Here is a 13929-nt window from a genome sequence, read left to right as displayed (position 1 = left end):
TTAAAAAGAAAAAGTGCACCAGAATGGCATAGATATTCTCTATTCAAATGTATAATAATATGCTGTATATTTCACTTTGGTGGCTATGCAGCACCTATTGGCCCAAGGTTGCCTCTCAAGCTATAGAGCTTCACAATGGATAGGATTTGGGCTTAGGTTTGCAGAGACGAAATCATCGATTACTATGTGGCCCCAATCCTACGGGTCCAGAAATTTAATTACTAGCCTTTAACCACGTTAAAGTACTGATTTTCAAGGGTATCTCAGCGCAGGGGCCAAAAATAAAATTTCTGGACCCGTAGATCGATTGGAATTTAAATTTTAAGTAAAATCCGTCTGCAAATCATGTTCATACGTGCTGTTGTTGAAAAGTTCTATTCCAATCTCTTCAGACTGCCTGATTTGGCAGGGAAAACAGACTGATTTCGCATTTTTGGAGCAATAAATGCAATTGCTACATGGAAAACTCTCTGAATGGATTCATTCACTTAATTCAGTCAAACCCATTGCAAAATTTTTATTGAATTGGTGTTGTAGAGAGTTCAAGGTCAATGTCTCAAGAAATTGGGCCTGTGACGCTCTGTCACAGCATGTCACTGGTCATCACACGTTCCGAGGATTGTGCACCGCCATTAAAAGGAGTTTAGCTTTTCTTTTTCCAAGACTTTCTCACGCAAATCTCTGACTCAGGTCACAACCTGCCCAGCGTTTCTCGGCTGTAAGCCCCTTCGCGGGGGCATGCTCGCCGCGGGCATGAACTGCTGAGACGAGCGTTCTCTGAGGACACGATAACTCTCAGCGGGTCGCTCAGTCGGGAAACGGCCACGCAGGGGCGGGCTTCTCATTCCGAGTAACAGCCACGCTGGCTTCCTATCTAGTCCTACAGTTCCTGCCTTAAATGCCTTTTCTACTGCAGCCGCGCCCAGCTCGATGATGCCAATGTGCTCTCGAGAAGCCCCACGAGCCACGCTAGGTCGCCGTCGGCCTGATTCACGTCTTTTAGAAGGAAGGGACGCCAGCTTGGGTTGGAGAGCTGGGGAGCGAGAAGAACGGACGTTTTGACTTCAGTAAGTTAGTTACCTCCTCCTTCGCGCTCTGCCTTCCGAATCTCTTATCGACTTCCATCCATTTGACCTTTTGCGCTTGGCTGATCGCGTTCGTCCGATACTCAGGTTCTGATTTCACAACGCCCGCCCACCCCAACTCCCCTGACTTCAGCGATCGCACCGTTCGCGTTCACCGCACAACTCGGCCACTTGCACTCCTTCGCGCTTCGGCCCACTAAGGGATATTACTGCGCAATCCACCTGGCTAGGCTGCCTCGGTACGGAGCTCGTGGATCCAGTATCTTCTCCTCGCCAGCCACCGCGGAATACCGCAATCTAGGTCACCGCTGTCCGCCTGGTCATCAGCTTAAGCTTGAGTCAGAAAGCCGGAGAGCGGGGATAACCCTCTCGGTAAGTTATCAGTCTTGCGTTGCTTATTCATTCAGCTTTCCGTTCTCCCTTTCCTGGCCTCTGAAATCCTTTCCACGTTGCATCTCTTGGTCTTGTGCCTGGCTGACTGACCTCCTTCGTTACTCAGATTCTGGTTCCGCGACCCCTGCGCCAACCCCAGCTCGACGATCGCATCCTCTTGGCCAGTTACTACCGCTTGCACAGCCCCGCCGTTCGCACCCCTTCGCGCCGTCGGCCCACTAACGAGATGCTGACATTATCCTGCCCCTGGATTCAGCGTCGAAACCCAAAACCTGCTTTGTGGAATTTCTTCCCCGAATCGACAACCCGCCGTTGTCATTTTTTTGCATTTTTTATCCGTCCGAACTGTAAACCCTGCGCCTCTGATATACATTCTACGCCTTCGATCTTTTCGTGTCCGGCGTGGGTCGTAAATGGACGTCGTTCTCCTTTTCGTTGGACACGATTACCTCTTCCCCGCCTAATTGCAAATTGTAGCGAAGGTCAAGCGAGACGAAATGAAATTTTTTTGACTACGTACTTGAAAATTGAGAAGAAAAACCCACAGGAAATATTTCTGACAGGGAAATTCATCTATCAATACACACTGGTGACTTGTCCCATTGCCACTTTCCTAGAATAGCATATTCTTGTAACAGCGTCCAAGTTTAATTACAGCTGGTAGCTAAACATAATCACGACTGCAAGTAATCATTACAAACCCAGCTGGTTAGATCAAGACCGCGACGCCCTCCTCTGCAAGACCTCTTAATTGCCCCTTCTTGCTGCGATGTGCGATAACATGCTAGCAATGGACTCTTTTTCCTGTCTACTCACGGTGAAAAGAGTAGGACTTCGATGCAAATCATAGACTTCTTGGCTAAAATTGTCCCAGTCGTCGACGGACTGACGCTTGAAGCCTTGCAGAAACGCCAACGCTTCGTCGTAGATCCTCTCCGTATCGAAGGCACCCAAGGCCTGGGTCAAATTCGAAGATATAGGAAAGGATTCATTGGCACCGGCGAATGCAATCTACAAATTCAAGAAAAGGATCAGAATTGGGCGATAGCGTAAGTAGTCAAAAGAAAATGCACTATATGGATGCCCCTGGCGACAGTCTCAGCGTGTAGGCCCCACAACGGCAGGTCGATCTCAACTCTGCTTGAATTGAGTCCAAACAAGACCTGTCCAACTACAGGTGCAAGTATGCGCGTACGATTAACTTTATTTTCAAATACCTAAGATGAGTTTCAGTTTCGGACACTGGGAACGGCTCATTAAACGCTAACCTCTGATGGCGAAGAAAGAGCGACAGTACGCGTCTCTCTGAGAAGCCTGTACGCAGTCAGGAACGCTGCCTCCCAATTCTCCTTCCTCTCCGATGGAAAGATGCCGGAACCTTCCACCAGTGGCATCCATAAGGAAGAAACAGGTTCAACCTCTAACATTGCCTGCCATATCTGACTAACAGCGAGGAGCTTGACCGCAGCCTCAGTGGGGAGGTCCGGCCAGCTGGGGAATCCGCAGTGATTTCCATATAGGTAGAGTTCGTTGAGCGCAGTAGGGACATCCGAAAATAGTTGGGGGAATTTGTCCCGGAAGATGGCCTGAGAAACTTGACGGGCAAGTAAAGGAGTTATCGCAAGGCCAGTGAGCTTCTTCGTTAGCCTTCCTGTGCATAACGCCACGTCACGTCCACTCCATGCTCTCAAAACACCCCCTTTCAAAGGTACGGAATGGGCCCAGAGAATGCTTGAATGATAAGAAAAATCGCGATTAAGGGCTTTTAAGACGTCGCATGCAACTGGCCGGATGAAGTAGAGGTAAACCGCGATGTATGAGAACAACTTCTTGGGAAAGGCAACTAGCGTGGGTGCAAATTCTCTGTTGCGCTGTTTTGCCTTGGGGTGGGTAGCAATGAAGGTGTTGTCCACAATCCAGACATTTCGGTCCATCGATTCCGAACAATCAAAGCGAACGGACGATAACTGCCACCCACGGAAGCTAACACCGGTGGAGAGGACGAGGATATTTGCCAGGGAGTCAAGGGCCATTTGCTCTTGCTCCAACCAACAGTTGGCTTGACGAAGGTCGACTTGGATTTCGCCCTCTTTCGCAGATATATGGTCAAAAACCAACTTCCTCAGCTGACTTTGTACGGGGCCCATCCACCTGAGGTTTTGGACTTGTCGATGGGGTGCAAGTCTGATCCCCTCATCCTTGATTTTGCGCATCAACCTCATGGAATTCTCAAGGAAGTCAGCATCCGACATTGCCAGAGAAAGGACGGCGTCTCGAAAATTGGTGTCCGCTTCTTTGCACGCAGCAGCCCAAGCGCGCATATCTATTTGCTTCGGGGGAGCTCCTAGCCTCCCGAAGCTCCACAAATGGCCATCCCCCGATGAGTTGAATTGCGTTGAGCCAGTTTCCTCACGAGCGTATCGATCGACTTTGAGCCAAACGTAGTGAAGGCGGGAAAATGGGGTTGAGCAACCCCCTGCTGTCCTGATTGTCAGCCACGGCTCTTCTTCGTTTATGAGGCTAAAAGAATTTTCTATGGTCAGTCTGCCCTTGAGTGGATGAAAATGAAAATCACTTACGGGATGAGCGATTGTGAATTACTGGCGGCGGCCTGCTCTGGGGAGGGATTGCCATGGTCAGTCGAGCGTTGATCGACATCACAATCTTGACGGTCTAGAGAATGGAATATTAGCAAGGGATGACGGTGGAGGAGAATAAATTGAGCTCACACGTGTAAACCTCATTCATGATTTTTTCCAATAAAAGCTCATCGTCGACGTCTTCATGTTGATCCTGTTCATCCTCGCTGTCTTGTATAATATATTCTTCTTGAAATTCATCCGTACTGAGATTTTCATCTTCAGAGTCGTCAGGATGAGGGGGAGCTTCTTCAGCAAATTCTGTGTTCGAGGCATCGGCGTTGGTTTCCAGGGGCTTTGTGGCCTCATACCACTTAAAAGTGTTCAATTTAGCATACTTTTGACGTACAATGTGGATCATGACGCTGCGTAGGCAATGCTGGAGGGCTGAGCACGTTGATTTGACGGAGCTCGCAGGGGCATACATTTCTTGTGGCCGAACGCCGAGCAAGAAAAGGACTTGATCGGTGGGGCATGCAAGGGCGTCGCTGGGCGACAGATCCCCTGGTTTCAACAGTGTTACGCAGAATTTATGGACGACATCTGGCAGTTCAGGGTCTGGGAGTCCCCGCGCTTTGATAATGGCGGTATAAAGGTTAAGAGCACCTTCAAGCTGGTTCCCTGCCAGCAGCAGTGAGATGGCGCCTGCACCAGATCCACGGTGAATGTTCTGGTGCAGTAGCCTCATTGATAGTGCAATGGTACGGCTTAACGCTCTGGAGTATTCTCGGTATTTGCCTGTTGTCAATGTCCTAAAGTGCCCGCGTTCACTCCTTAGGACAAACGCGTGCAGCTATTAGCCTATGTAACCAGTCAAAAGTACAAAAACTCACTTATATGTGATTGCATCCCGTACACCTTCGTGACAGGTTGCTAGAAACTGTTCGGCGTTGACAAGATATTCAAAACAAAATTCAAAGATTTGATGAAGGCCGCTTTCCAGCCATTTTCGACCCCCCCTCCCGATGCTTTTTTTGCTTGGAATGGCAGTCAAAGCCCACAAGGAACCAAAGCTTGGATTCCCACATGCTTCTCGATAAGCGAACCATCCGATGGTTTTCATCCAAGGTGCCTGAGTTTGAGCCAGAGCCGCTGCTTCCTGATAATGGGCTGGAGGATCAGCAGCGATGGCAGGTTCGATGGGTTCAGTCATTTGGGTTACGCCTGGAGGGGACCAGTCAGGAGGTAGGCGAAAGACGTGGTAGACCTTTGGGCGCAGCATCAACATCTGGGTCCAGAGAGGAGATTTTGCAACACCAGGGAAGTCTCGTATGCTCTGCCCATGTTTAGTTTGAATATGTTTTGACAATTGATGATGATAACTCATTGTTTTGCCGTAGCTGACAGTGGCCCAATCGCCACAGTTTGAAACTGGACACGGAAAACGTCCTGCAATTGAGGGACGAACGCCGTCGTATGGAAGGATCACGGTAATTGGTTGTGATATGCTGCTGGGGAGATTTAGGTCACTTGTTGAAGAAATGAGGCCAAAGCTCTCCGCAACGTGCTGGATCATCGGCAGGATGTGGCGTTTTTCACGGGCTTGACCGCTGAGATCGGTGTGGCTCTGCTGAACATGGGAAAGCCAAAGGTCAGGGGTGACTCCGCGGTTGTGGGTGGGGCATATAACGAGCTCCAGTTCTGAGTGATAATAAAACCCATAGAATGTTAGGACCTGGCAGCGTTTGTGAGATCGAGATGGCACGCTGGCACAATCGCAGCAGTGGTTGTCAAGGAAAACGAAGCCGGTTCGCATTTTGCCAGGAAGGCGAACAGTGTTGAGAGGAGGAATGACAGCGCGAGCAACCAGGCGTTCCCGATGGGGCGCACGGGGAGGCGGGTTTGCTGCTTGCTGCGTTCGTTTCGTCGACTGAGACTCATATTTCTTCCTGTCGGTTTTACGTTTCTTTTTAGATAGCGGCAGGTGGGTTGACTCTCCAACTTTTCTCTTTGTCGGGAGGTTGTATTCCTCTTCGTCCGAATCGGAATCATCTTCGTCACTGTCCGAGTCGCCGCGATAGTCCAAATCAGATCCAGGTGAAGACCTGTCTTCTCCTAATGCTCCATCTCGTATTCCTTTCGTGCGTTCGCTGACAACTTTCTGGCGAGGGCGAAGTTTTCTGCCATCAGTACGTGCTGGAGCACGCCGTGGAGGCGGGAGCACGACTCCGTCGAATAAAAGTACTGTTCGAACACCGTTTCCTGGTACCAATTAATATCAGATATAATTGAGAGCTTGATTACTTACCCCGGGACTGCGTAGTAGTACTCTGTGAGACCCGCGGTCGCACTTTGATTGTGTCTTCAATGATAATATTTAGTTAGGGATGGAGTGCTTTTGGGCGAAAACAAACCAATTCCATCTTCTTTGGCGAGCTCCTCAGGCATTGCGGATTGGGAAAAATGAACGGGAATACGGAGCAATCGGTGGCCAACAACTAGCAAACAAAATTGATGACCATGGATGACCCTGACAGGCCGTACTGTGCTTTAGGTTCAGTTTTTGGATTGAACACATTAAATGACATGAAGATACGTTAGATATACTGCCAGCTAATACATAAAACTATGAAATGTGACGAATCAATATTCAGTGAGGTCAATAATTGAGAAAGTCTCCGTCTCTCCACTTGGACCATCAGTAACAGCGGTATCCCTGTGGCAATAGTGTTGTCAGAGGTTGAAAGAGAATGTAAGTCAACAACAAACGCAACGCGAGAGAATAACTCCGCCGTAATTTCGTGGTACCCAGTTGGGCTGTCTTCCTTCGTTTGCCGAAGCGTTGTTGCAGGGTGGAGATAGATGGCAATAAAGGTATTGCCTTCAAACTTGACTCTACTCTTTTTTCCATTCCGCCATTCATAAAGAGCGACTTACACCTAGTACGTGACGTGAATTCGGGCAAGTAGCGATGAGATATAAAGGAAACTTACAGCCGTTGCGATGAGGGCTACCGTTGCTATTGGTAGCTCCTTTCGGTCATCCTTTCTGACACTGGACTTAAAGTCATCCAAGTACTGGTAGCGATTGGATGATGTGTTTCGGAAGAAAGCCGCAGTTAGGGTATCGATAATGGTGGAATTCAGGTTTTTTTTTGGCATCCCAAGTCTAGAGAGGGGTTAGCGTGTTTGCTTAAGGAAATATGAATATGCACCAGTCCGTTTTCACCAGTCCAGGCGCCCGGGAAAATGTATTGATGAAACTTGAACAGAACGGCAACGCGAGCTTCACATTTTGCACTTTTTCCAAGCTCATAGCTCGCAATCTCGGATGTTGCCATAGATTTTGCTGGGCCATGTATATCAGATAAACGATTCATGAACTACAATGAGTACCAACATACACATGAAAGTTGAAGGTGGATTCGACGTACCGCATGGCTTAATAGCCTTGTGAATGCAATGTCATCCTGAATCCGCTTCTTCAGGTCCTTTAACTCGGGGTGCGTCCTTATGGCCTGAAGAAGAACATCAACCCGAAAGGCAAGCTTACTCTTTGCCTTTTGCTCGGGCCAAGCGTTGTTGAGTGGTTACGTTCTCGATCGTGCGATGAAGGACCTTCTGGATTGTGTAGTGTTGATCGAGAAGGTTAGGGGTCTTCCCCGATGCAGGAAGCGCTGCTTTGGCGTGGGGCGGCCACCTCTTATTCGCTGCTAAATGACGCCGGGGTCAGCGTCAGACGGCCTACCTTGTGACATCGTCTCCGACAGAGGTTCTCTCTTCATCTCGAAATTCTGGACGGCACTCTGCAAAAGCCTCGGAATCAAACTGAACCTCTCCACGGCGTACCATCCCGAGACCGATGGACAAACAGAACGCCTAAATCAAACCCTGGAGCAATACATACAGATGTTCCCAAATTATCTGCAAGACGATTGGAAACGCCAGCTCCCCATCGCCGAATTCACCTACAACAACACGCCTCACTCAGCTACGGGAGTCTCACCATTCTTCGCGAATAAAGGATTCCACCCCCGACTATCTATCTCCTTCGACAACATTCCATCGCACGGAGCGAAACTCGTCGCCGCGGACTTGAGAGACTTACACAACCATTTGAAACAAGAAATCAAGACTGCGAACGAAGCCTACCAAAAGTTCGCTAATACCAAACGCGACCCAACTCCGGATTGGCCCATCGGAACTACGGTGTGGTTACGAATGGAGAACATAAAAACCAAACGGCCATCTGCAAAGCTCGACCACCGGATGTTAGGACCATTCAAAGTTATCCAGAAAGTGTCCACCCATGCCTACAAACTCGCCTTACCCCCGTCTATGAATCGACTTCACAATGTTTTCCACGTCAAATTACTGGAATGCCACCACAAGGAATATTTTCCACGCCGGAAGAACCCGCCTCCCCCGCCTATTGAAATCGACGGAGAAGAACAGTATGAAGTAGAAGACATCCTCGACTCCCGCATCCACAGAGGAAAATTACAATATCGCGTTCGTTGGGTAGGACACGGACCACAGGACGACACTTGGGAACCCCCGGAACATGTTACCAACTCCGAGCTTCTAGTCCGTCAGTTCCACGCCGCGTACCCTACAAAACCAAGTCCGACGAGAACAACTGCGACCACCTCTTAACAAGACAACACTACATTCAGCAAAATAACATTATCGACAGCAAAAAAGCAACAAGAAAACTAAAGAACAAGAAAAGGAAGAAAAAGGAAAAGATAAAACAACGACCTCTACACTACGAAAACTCTGAACCATGGCGCCGCTTGCGCCTCTCCTCCGAACCTTCCCCAACATCCTCGGCGATCCGTTTCCCTGTTCTCACCTCCCCACCCTGCTGCAAACGCCCCAAACAACTCTCCAACTTCTCCACCGCCGAAAATAACTCCCCTACTTCAGGAAGCAACAACCCCCTCGTTAATACCCCCCCCACCTTCTTCTCAATCGACTTCAGGTAATCCTGTATTCTATTGGGATCACGAGACATCGCCTCCAGCAAGGTCCAAACGCTGGAATTCACAGTTTGAAAGGCCTCTACGTGACCCCGCAATTCGGCGTTCTGTTCGCAAGTCGACCGGAGCAAGGGCAGTATGGCTAAAAGAAGACTTAGCTTGCGGCAGATAAATCGAACGATTCGAGGACTCACCAGCGACTTCCTCCACCAGAAACCCCCCTCCAACACGAGATGACCCTTCTTCAACTCCTCCGGATCCGGACCTCTCCAACGCTGCTTCCAACTCCGCAATACGCCTCTGAAGCGCGACACGGACCGACTCGAACTCGAGCATCTGCTCCTTCCACTCCTCTCCACGAGCCTCCATTTCTTGCTCAATCTCCTTTCCCTTGTCCGCCAACTCCGCTCTACGAAGTTCTCGTTCCTTCTCATCGGCGATCATCCTCTCCATCAGTGCCGCCCTACGACCCTCCGACTCCCTCAAACGCTCATACTCCTCCCTCTGCCTCTGAAATTCCAACCTCTCTGCCTCAAACTGCCTTGCCTCCACTCGCAACTCCTCCACCTCTCGCATAACGAGCGCCAACTTCTCCAACTCCTCTCCCCGCTGCACAAACTGCGCGCGATCCGCTCCAAAAACCTTCACCTCCGCAGTTAATCTCTCCACCTCCTTCTGCGCCGCCACGTATTCGCTCTTGTAAAACCGTCGCCGAGCTATAAGATGCTCCGAGTTGACTTGCTCCGCGGCAAGCTCGGACTCCAATGCCTGAATCCTGCTTCTCAGGACCAACGCCGAGTAAACGGGACCTCGGGACGACTGCGCCAGTAGAAGTGTTGTGCTCCGAGAAGTTCCAGGAATTTTCACCTTCAGCGAACTTGGGCGCTCCTCACCTAAGCCTACATCCCCTGTCTCCTCCTCGTCATCATCCTCCTCGTCGTCATCTTCATCCTCCTCCGTACCCTTTACCTTCCCTTTCCCCTTATCCATTTTCTTCGGTGTCCCTTCCTCGTCCTCTCCATCCTCCTCATCTTCATCGTCATCCTCGTTACCTGCCGCAGCGTGTGCTTTCCTTCCCACCTTCTTCGGCGACTCCTCAACCACTTCCCCGTCCTCCTCATCTTCACGAGTCCGACTCCTCCGATTCGACGCCGCCTTATTGTCCCCCTTTCCCTCAAAAACCACATACTTATTGTCCTTCCTCTTCATGATAACAGGGTACCATGTCATGAAATCGTCCTTCGCCACGGTGTACCCCAACGTTTGCCAGACACCCCGGAACTTCTCGTACATGTACAACACGCCTCGGTTGCACTTCACTTTCGACGCGCCGCAAGTTGCGCACCCAATCTTGTCGGTCCGCGTTCCTCCCACCTTGGGCTGGCATGAAACACCTCTCGTAATACAGACGCTACATTTCTGCGTAAACGCATTAGGAATCAGATTGGTCGCCAAAGAATACCGCTCACCACGTTCAACGTAAACGCCTCAGGAGTCTTTGCTTTTCCTAGCCGCTCTGTCTCCTCCGCGCAGGTGGAAAAAATAACCTTCACCAATTCCGCAGGCCACACCTCCTTGCCCTCCTCGGTAACAGCGCGACACGACTTGACGTGTGCTTTCTTGACCATCGCGTCCACGCGGGCTCGTTGCTGTCTTTGAGTAAATTGAAGTAGGCGTTCTGCCTCCGTTGCACGCTGCGTACGTTCGAATTCGTTGTAGAGGATGAGCTCGCGTTCGAGCTCGTTGCTCATGCAGATGGGAGAAAGAAGAGAAGTTTAACAAAAAGCCTAATTGCAACCACGGTCACGTCCTCTTGGGAAATCGGACTAAAAGGGGGGGTACTGTCACGAACCATCCTCGTAACCCTCAACGTCACCTGACCCACTTGCATCATCTCACTTCTCGGACTACAACGCCGAACCAACACCGACCCTCGTATTCCAGCAACCTCTCGCCAAACACGTGTATCCAACTCCGAGCATGACAACCCCGAATAGAACAAGCGCCTATTGTTCTTCGCCTCGCCAAGTCTCCTGTTCTCCGCCTTGGCAACCCTCTTCACAATAGTTCCCAACTCCGATCCACACCTCCTCGCTTATCCTCTCCGTCTCCGCGATACTTCCTCATGGCTCTTGTTCCCTTTATTGTTCTACCTCGTACCAAGATTACCGACCCCTTCTCCTTTCTTTACAGACCCTATCCCCTACGACTCGTATAAATACTCCTTGCATGTAACAAGTACCTTCATCCTTGATATTAAAGTTAACATCTGCCTTATTCCTTCGTCCTCTCGTCTCAGTCTCTCATCTGCGTTCCATTACTAACTTGCCTCGGACTTCAACTCCGACGCCGAATCCACCTTACACTGAGTTATCGCGTAACTCCACTACACTAACATTTCACTTAGTGTTCTATTCACTTCGCGTATTCTCGAGTCTCCAACTCCGAGCCTACGCTACCCTCATCGCCGACAGACTTAACTCCGTACCCTTTCAGTTCGGAGCTCAACTCCGTGCCTTCCAGCTTCTCGGACTTAGCTCCGTACACTCACGCTCTCGGACCTAACTCCGCACAAACGATTCTAATACCGATCCCTTTCCTTCCAGTCTAGTAACTACCGGCGGTATCTACGTCGACTTCTTCCTAGTCTCTTGCCCTATCTAAGGAATAGGACGGATCCTAACAGCGAGGACAATAAGGTGTAACAATATGATCGTGAAGTTGTGATTAAGAAACTTGGGGATGGTCAGTTCGGCGTGAACTTTTTTTGGTGTTGTATCTGCATTGGGTTGTATGTACCTATGGTATAAAGTGGCGCCGCCATTAACTGCCATGTCATCTAACTCTTCAGCATCTAAATCATACTGTTGTGGAAATTAAACACGTCAGCGCAGAATGTGGCCCAAGTCTGTTCATCTTCCGATTTCAATTTTCGGTACTTGCCAAGGAGCTCCATTCTCAAATCCTCATACAGGAGCAGATCCCCACTATCCATCACCGATGGATTCGTGGCTCCAGTGAAGGACCAGCGCTGTAGCTCTTGGATAATCTACAGAGAAAATAAGGATCTCCAGGTATGGTTTCTGCATCTCAAGACTTACTATGACGGCAGCATCTGCAACGTCATCTAGAGTTGGTTTATTTTGAGCCGAATTCCGGCACAAAGAACTGGTGACCTTTTGGAGAACAGGATCTCCCAGTATCGCATCGGCCTAAATCGTAGGTCAGCGTTACTGAGTTAGAGCTAATCTGACAATATGAGTACCTGAGAGCCATAAACAAATGGCAAAGATTGTAAAACGGACTGTGCATTTTCTGCAGAGCGAATTTTATATTGCCCTGGTACCAGATACCTAGCCACCCCAAGAGCGGCTTGTAGACCATTAAGCGTAGCAGCCAGTGGAGATTCTGCCACGGTATTCTTCCAAGAATCATTCACTGGTCCTAAATGGAGGAGTGCATGCCATATTTCACTGAGGGCAAGATGCCGGATGGGCTGATGGAGGCGCAGGTGCTTGATAGGTGGAAAATGTGAGACCCAACCGTAATGAGCCAGCGAAGTGTGGCACACATGCTGAGCCTGTTGATCGACAGGAGATTGTTCATCCGCGACAGAAAGAGCTGGGAGATATTTTGAAAACAACTGGGATTCTATGCGCTGAATCAGCGTGGGTGTCAAAACAACTCCCAGCCATTTATTGGTTGCCGACTGAATTAAGCCTGACACTCGGCTTCCAGACCATATCCAAGGGTTAGCTCCTTCGCAAGGGCGGGGACGTTGGACATGTGCCCAGATATTTGATGAATAGTATGGGACTTCTTGCCCCAAATGACCTAGAAGCTCAATTGCAATGGGGCGGATGACATAGAGATACAGAGCCAGGTGTTTCGTCACTTCACGAGGGAGGGCAAAGAGACGGGTGCATGTGCTCTTCCACCCAAAGCTCTTCACGGGATCGTTGATAACTATGAGGCCATTCTTCAACATCCATACATTTCGGTTGGAGTGGCCCTCCGGGCTGAAGCAAATTTGGCCATATTTGAACTCCTGTAGCCCAATTCCACATGAAAAGGCCAGAACCTTGGCAAGGCTGGGGAGGACAGACGTTTGCTCCTTATTAAACCATTTCCTCGCTGCGAGAGACGAAACTCCAAGGCTATTAAATATGCCGTGGCGTTTTTCTCCTGTCTTAAACAGGGCTTCCCGAACTGTGGCTGTCCATGTACCGAGTGAAATGGCATTGGCGGCTTGTTTATGAGGAGCATCAGATGAAAGAAGATTATCGGATAACTTTTCCAAAGGGAACGTGGAGGCGCAGATGCTATCCGGAAGGAGCTGTTCAACTGAGTCCCGGAATTCAACAATTGAATTTTGAGCAGCTTTAGCCCAGCACCGCAGCCTGATGGTTTTGGGAAGAGACGTCGCGTCGCCCGCATGTGATACTTTGATGGTACCATCCATTATTGATACATTTAGTTGGGCCCCGACTGGTTCATTTTTGGCACCAGCTGCGGCGACCATCCAGATATGGGTGTTTCGGCCAAATGGTGAGATAAAATCCAGTCTTTGTTCTTGAGAAATGTACTTTTGGTATTTCTGAAATGCGCTGCATAGTACTGTCAGAAGGTCCACTTATTATCCAATTGAGCGTGAACGAACTTGGAAAGTCGAACAGTCACTGCGGTATCTTGTAGGACATTAGCTGCAAGTTGCGCAAGCCCAAACATGTTCGCTGAACAATGGGCAAGTTAATAGTTGCCCGATGCCATGCGATCATTTCAGTCACCTTTGTCCAAAATAATCTGAAGCATTTCATCATCTTCTTCCTCAGCATCGTCTTGGCTATCTTCTTCGTCTTCTTCATCTTCTTCGTCATCTTCGTCTTCTTCG

The 13929-nt window shown here is 49.5% G+C and overlaps 4 protein-coding genes across 4 annotated transcripts in view; all 4 read right to left on the bottom strand.

Annotated features, from left to right (window-relative positions):
* LACBIDRAFT_329748 (uncharacterized protein) overlaps positions 1–431 on the bottom strand; it is a gene marked incomplete at both ends in the record, with an annotated part of 4774 nt that extends 4343 nt beyond the window's left edge. The window contains one exon of the mRNA XM_001883860.1: positions 421–431. Coding sequence (XP_001883895.1) covers positions 421–431 — 11 coding nt within the window. The remainder of the gene's footprint in view (positions 1–420) is intronic.
* A 1794-nt stretch (positions 432–2225) lies between these two features.
* LACBIDRAFT_303193 (uncharacterized protein) lies at positions 2226–7397 on the bottom strand (the record flags this gene model as incomplete). The annotated part of the gene is made up of 11 exons (XM_001883859.1): positions 2226–2489; positions 2552–2695; positions 2747–3998; positions 4058–4151; positions 4208–4890; positions 4951–6319; positions 6366–6419; positions 6472–6600; positions 6827–6989; positions 7051–7225; positions 7270–7397. 11 exons carry the CDS (start codon positions 7395–7397, stop codon positions 2226–2228), a joined length of 4455 nt encoding a protein of 1484 aa, XP_001883894.1.
* Positions 7398–8824: 1427 nt separating this feature from the next.
* Positions 8825–10789, bottom strand: LACBIDRAFT_303191 (uncharacterized protein; the record flags this gene model as incomplete). Its single annotated transcript, XM_001883858.1, has 3 exons — positions 8825–9180; positions 9233–10457; positions 10508–10789. 3 exons carry the CDS (start codon positions 10787–10789, stop codon positions 8825–8827), a joined length of 1863 nt encoding a protein of 620 aa, XP_001883893.1.
* Positions 10790–11892: 1103 nt separating this feature from the next.
* Positions 11893–13929, bottom strand: part of LACBIDRAFT_329745 (uncharacterized protein) — a gene marked incomplete at both ends in the record, with an annotated part of 5563 nt that continues 3526 nt past the window's right edge. Inside the window, 3 exons of the mRNA XM_001883857.1 lie at positions 11893–12087; positions 12140–12250; positions 12304–13645. Coding sequence (XP_001883892.1) covers positions 11893–12087; positions 12140–12250; positions 12304–13645 — 1648 coding nt within the window. The remainder of the gene's footprint in view (positions 12088–12139; positions 12251–12303; positions 13646–13929) is intronic.

The sequence above is a fragment of the Laccaria bicolor genome, genomic scaffold, assembly GCF_000143565.1.
Source record: "Laccaria bicolor S238N-H82 LACBIscaffold_23 genomic scaffold, whole genome shotgun sequence".
Lineage (NCBI taxonomy): Eukaryota > Fungi > Basidiomycota > Agaricomycetes > Agaricales > Hydnangiaceae > Laccaria > Laccaria bicolor.
Note: the sequence above shows the minus strand (reverse complement) of the source record. Positions and strands in the feature narration are given on the sequence as shown.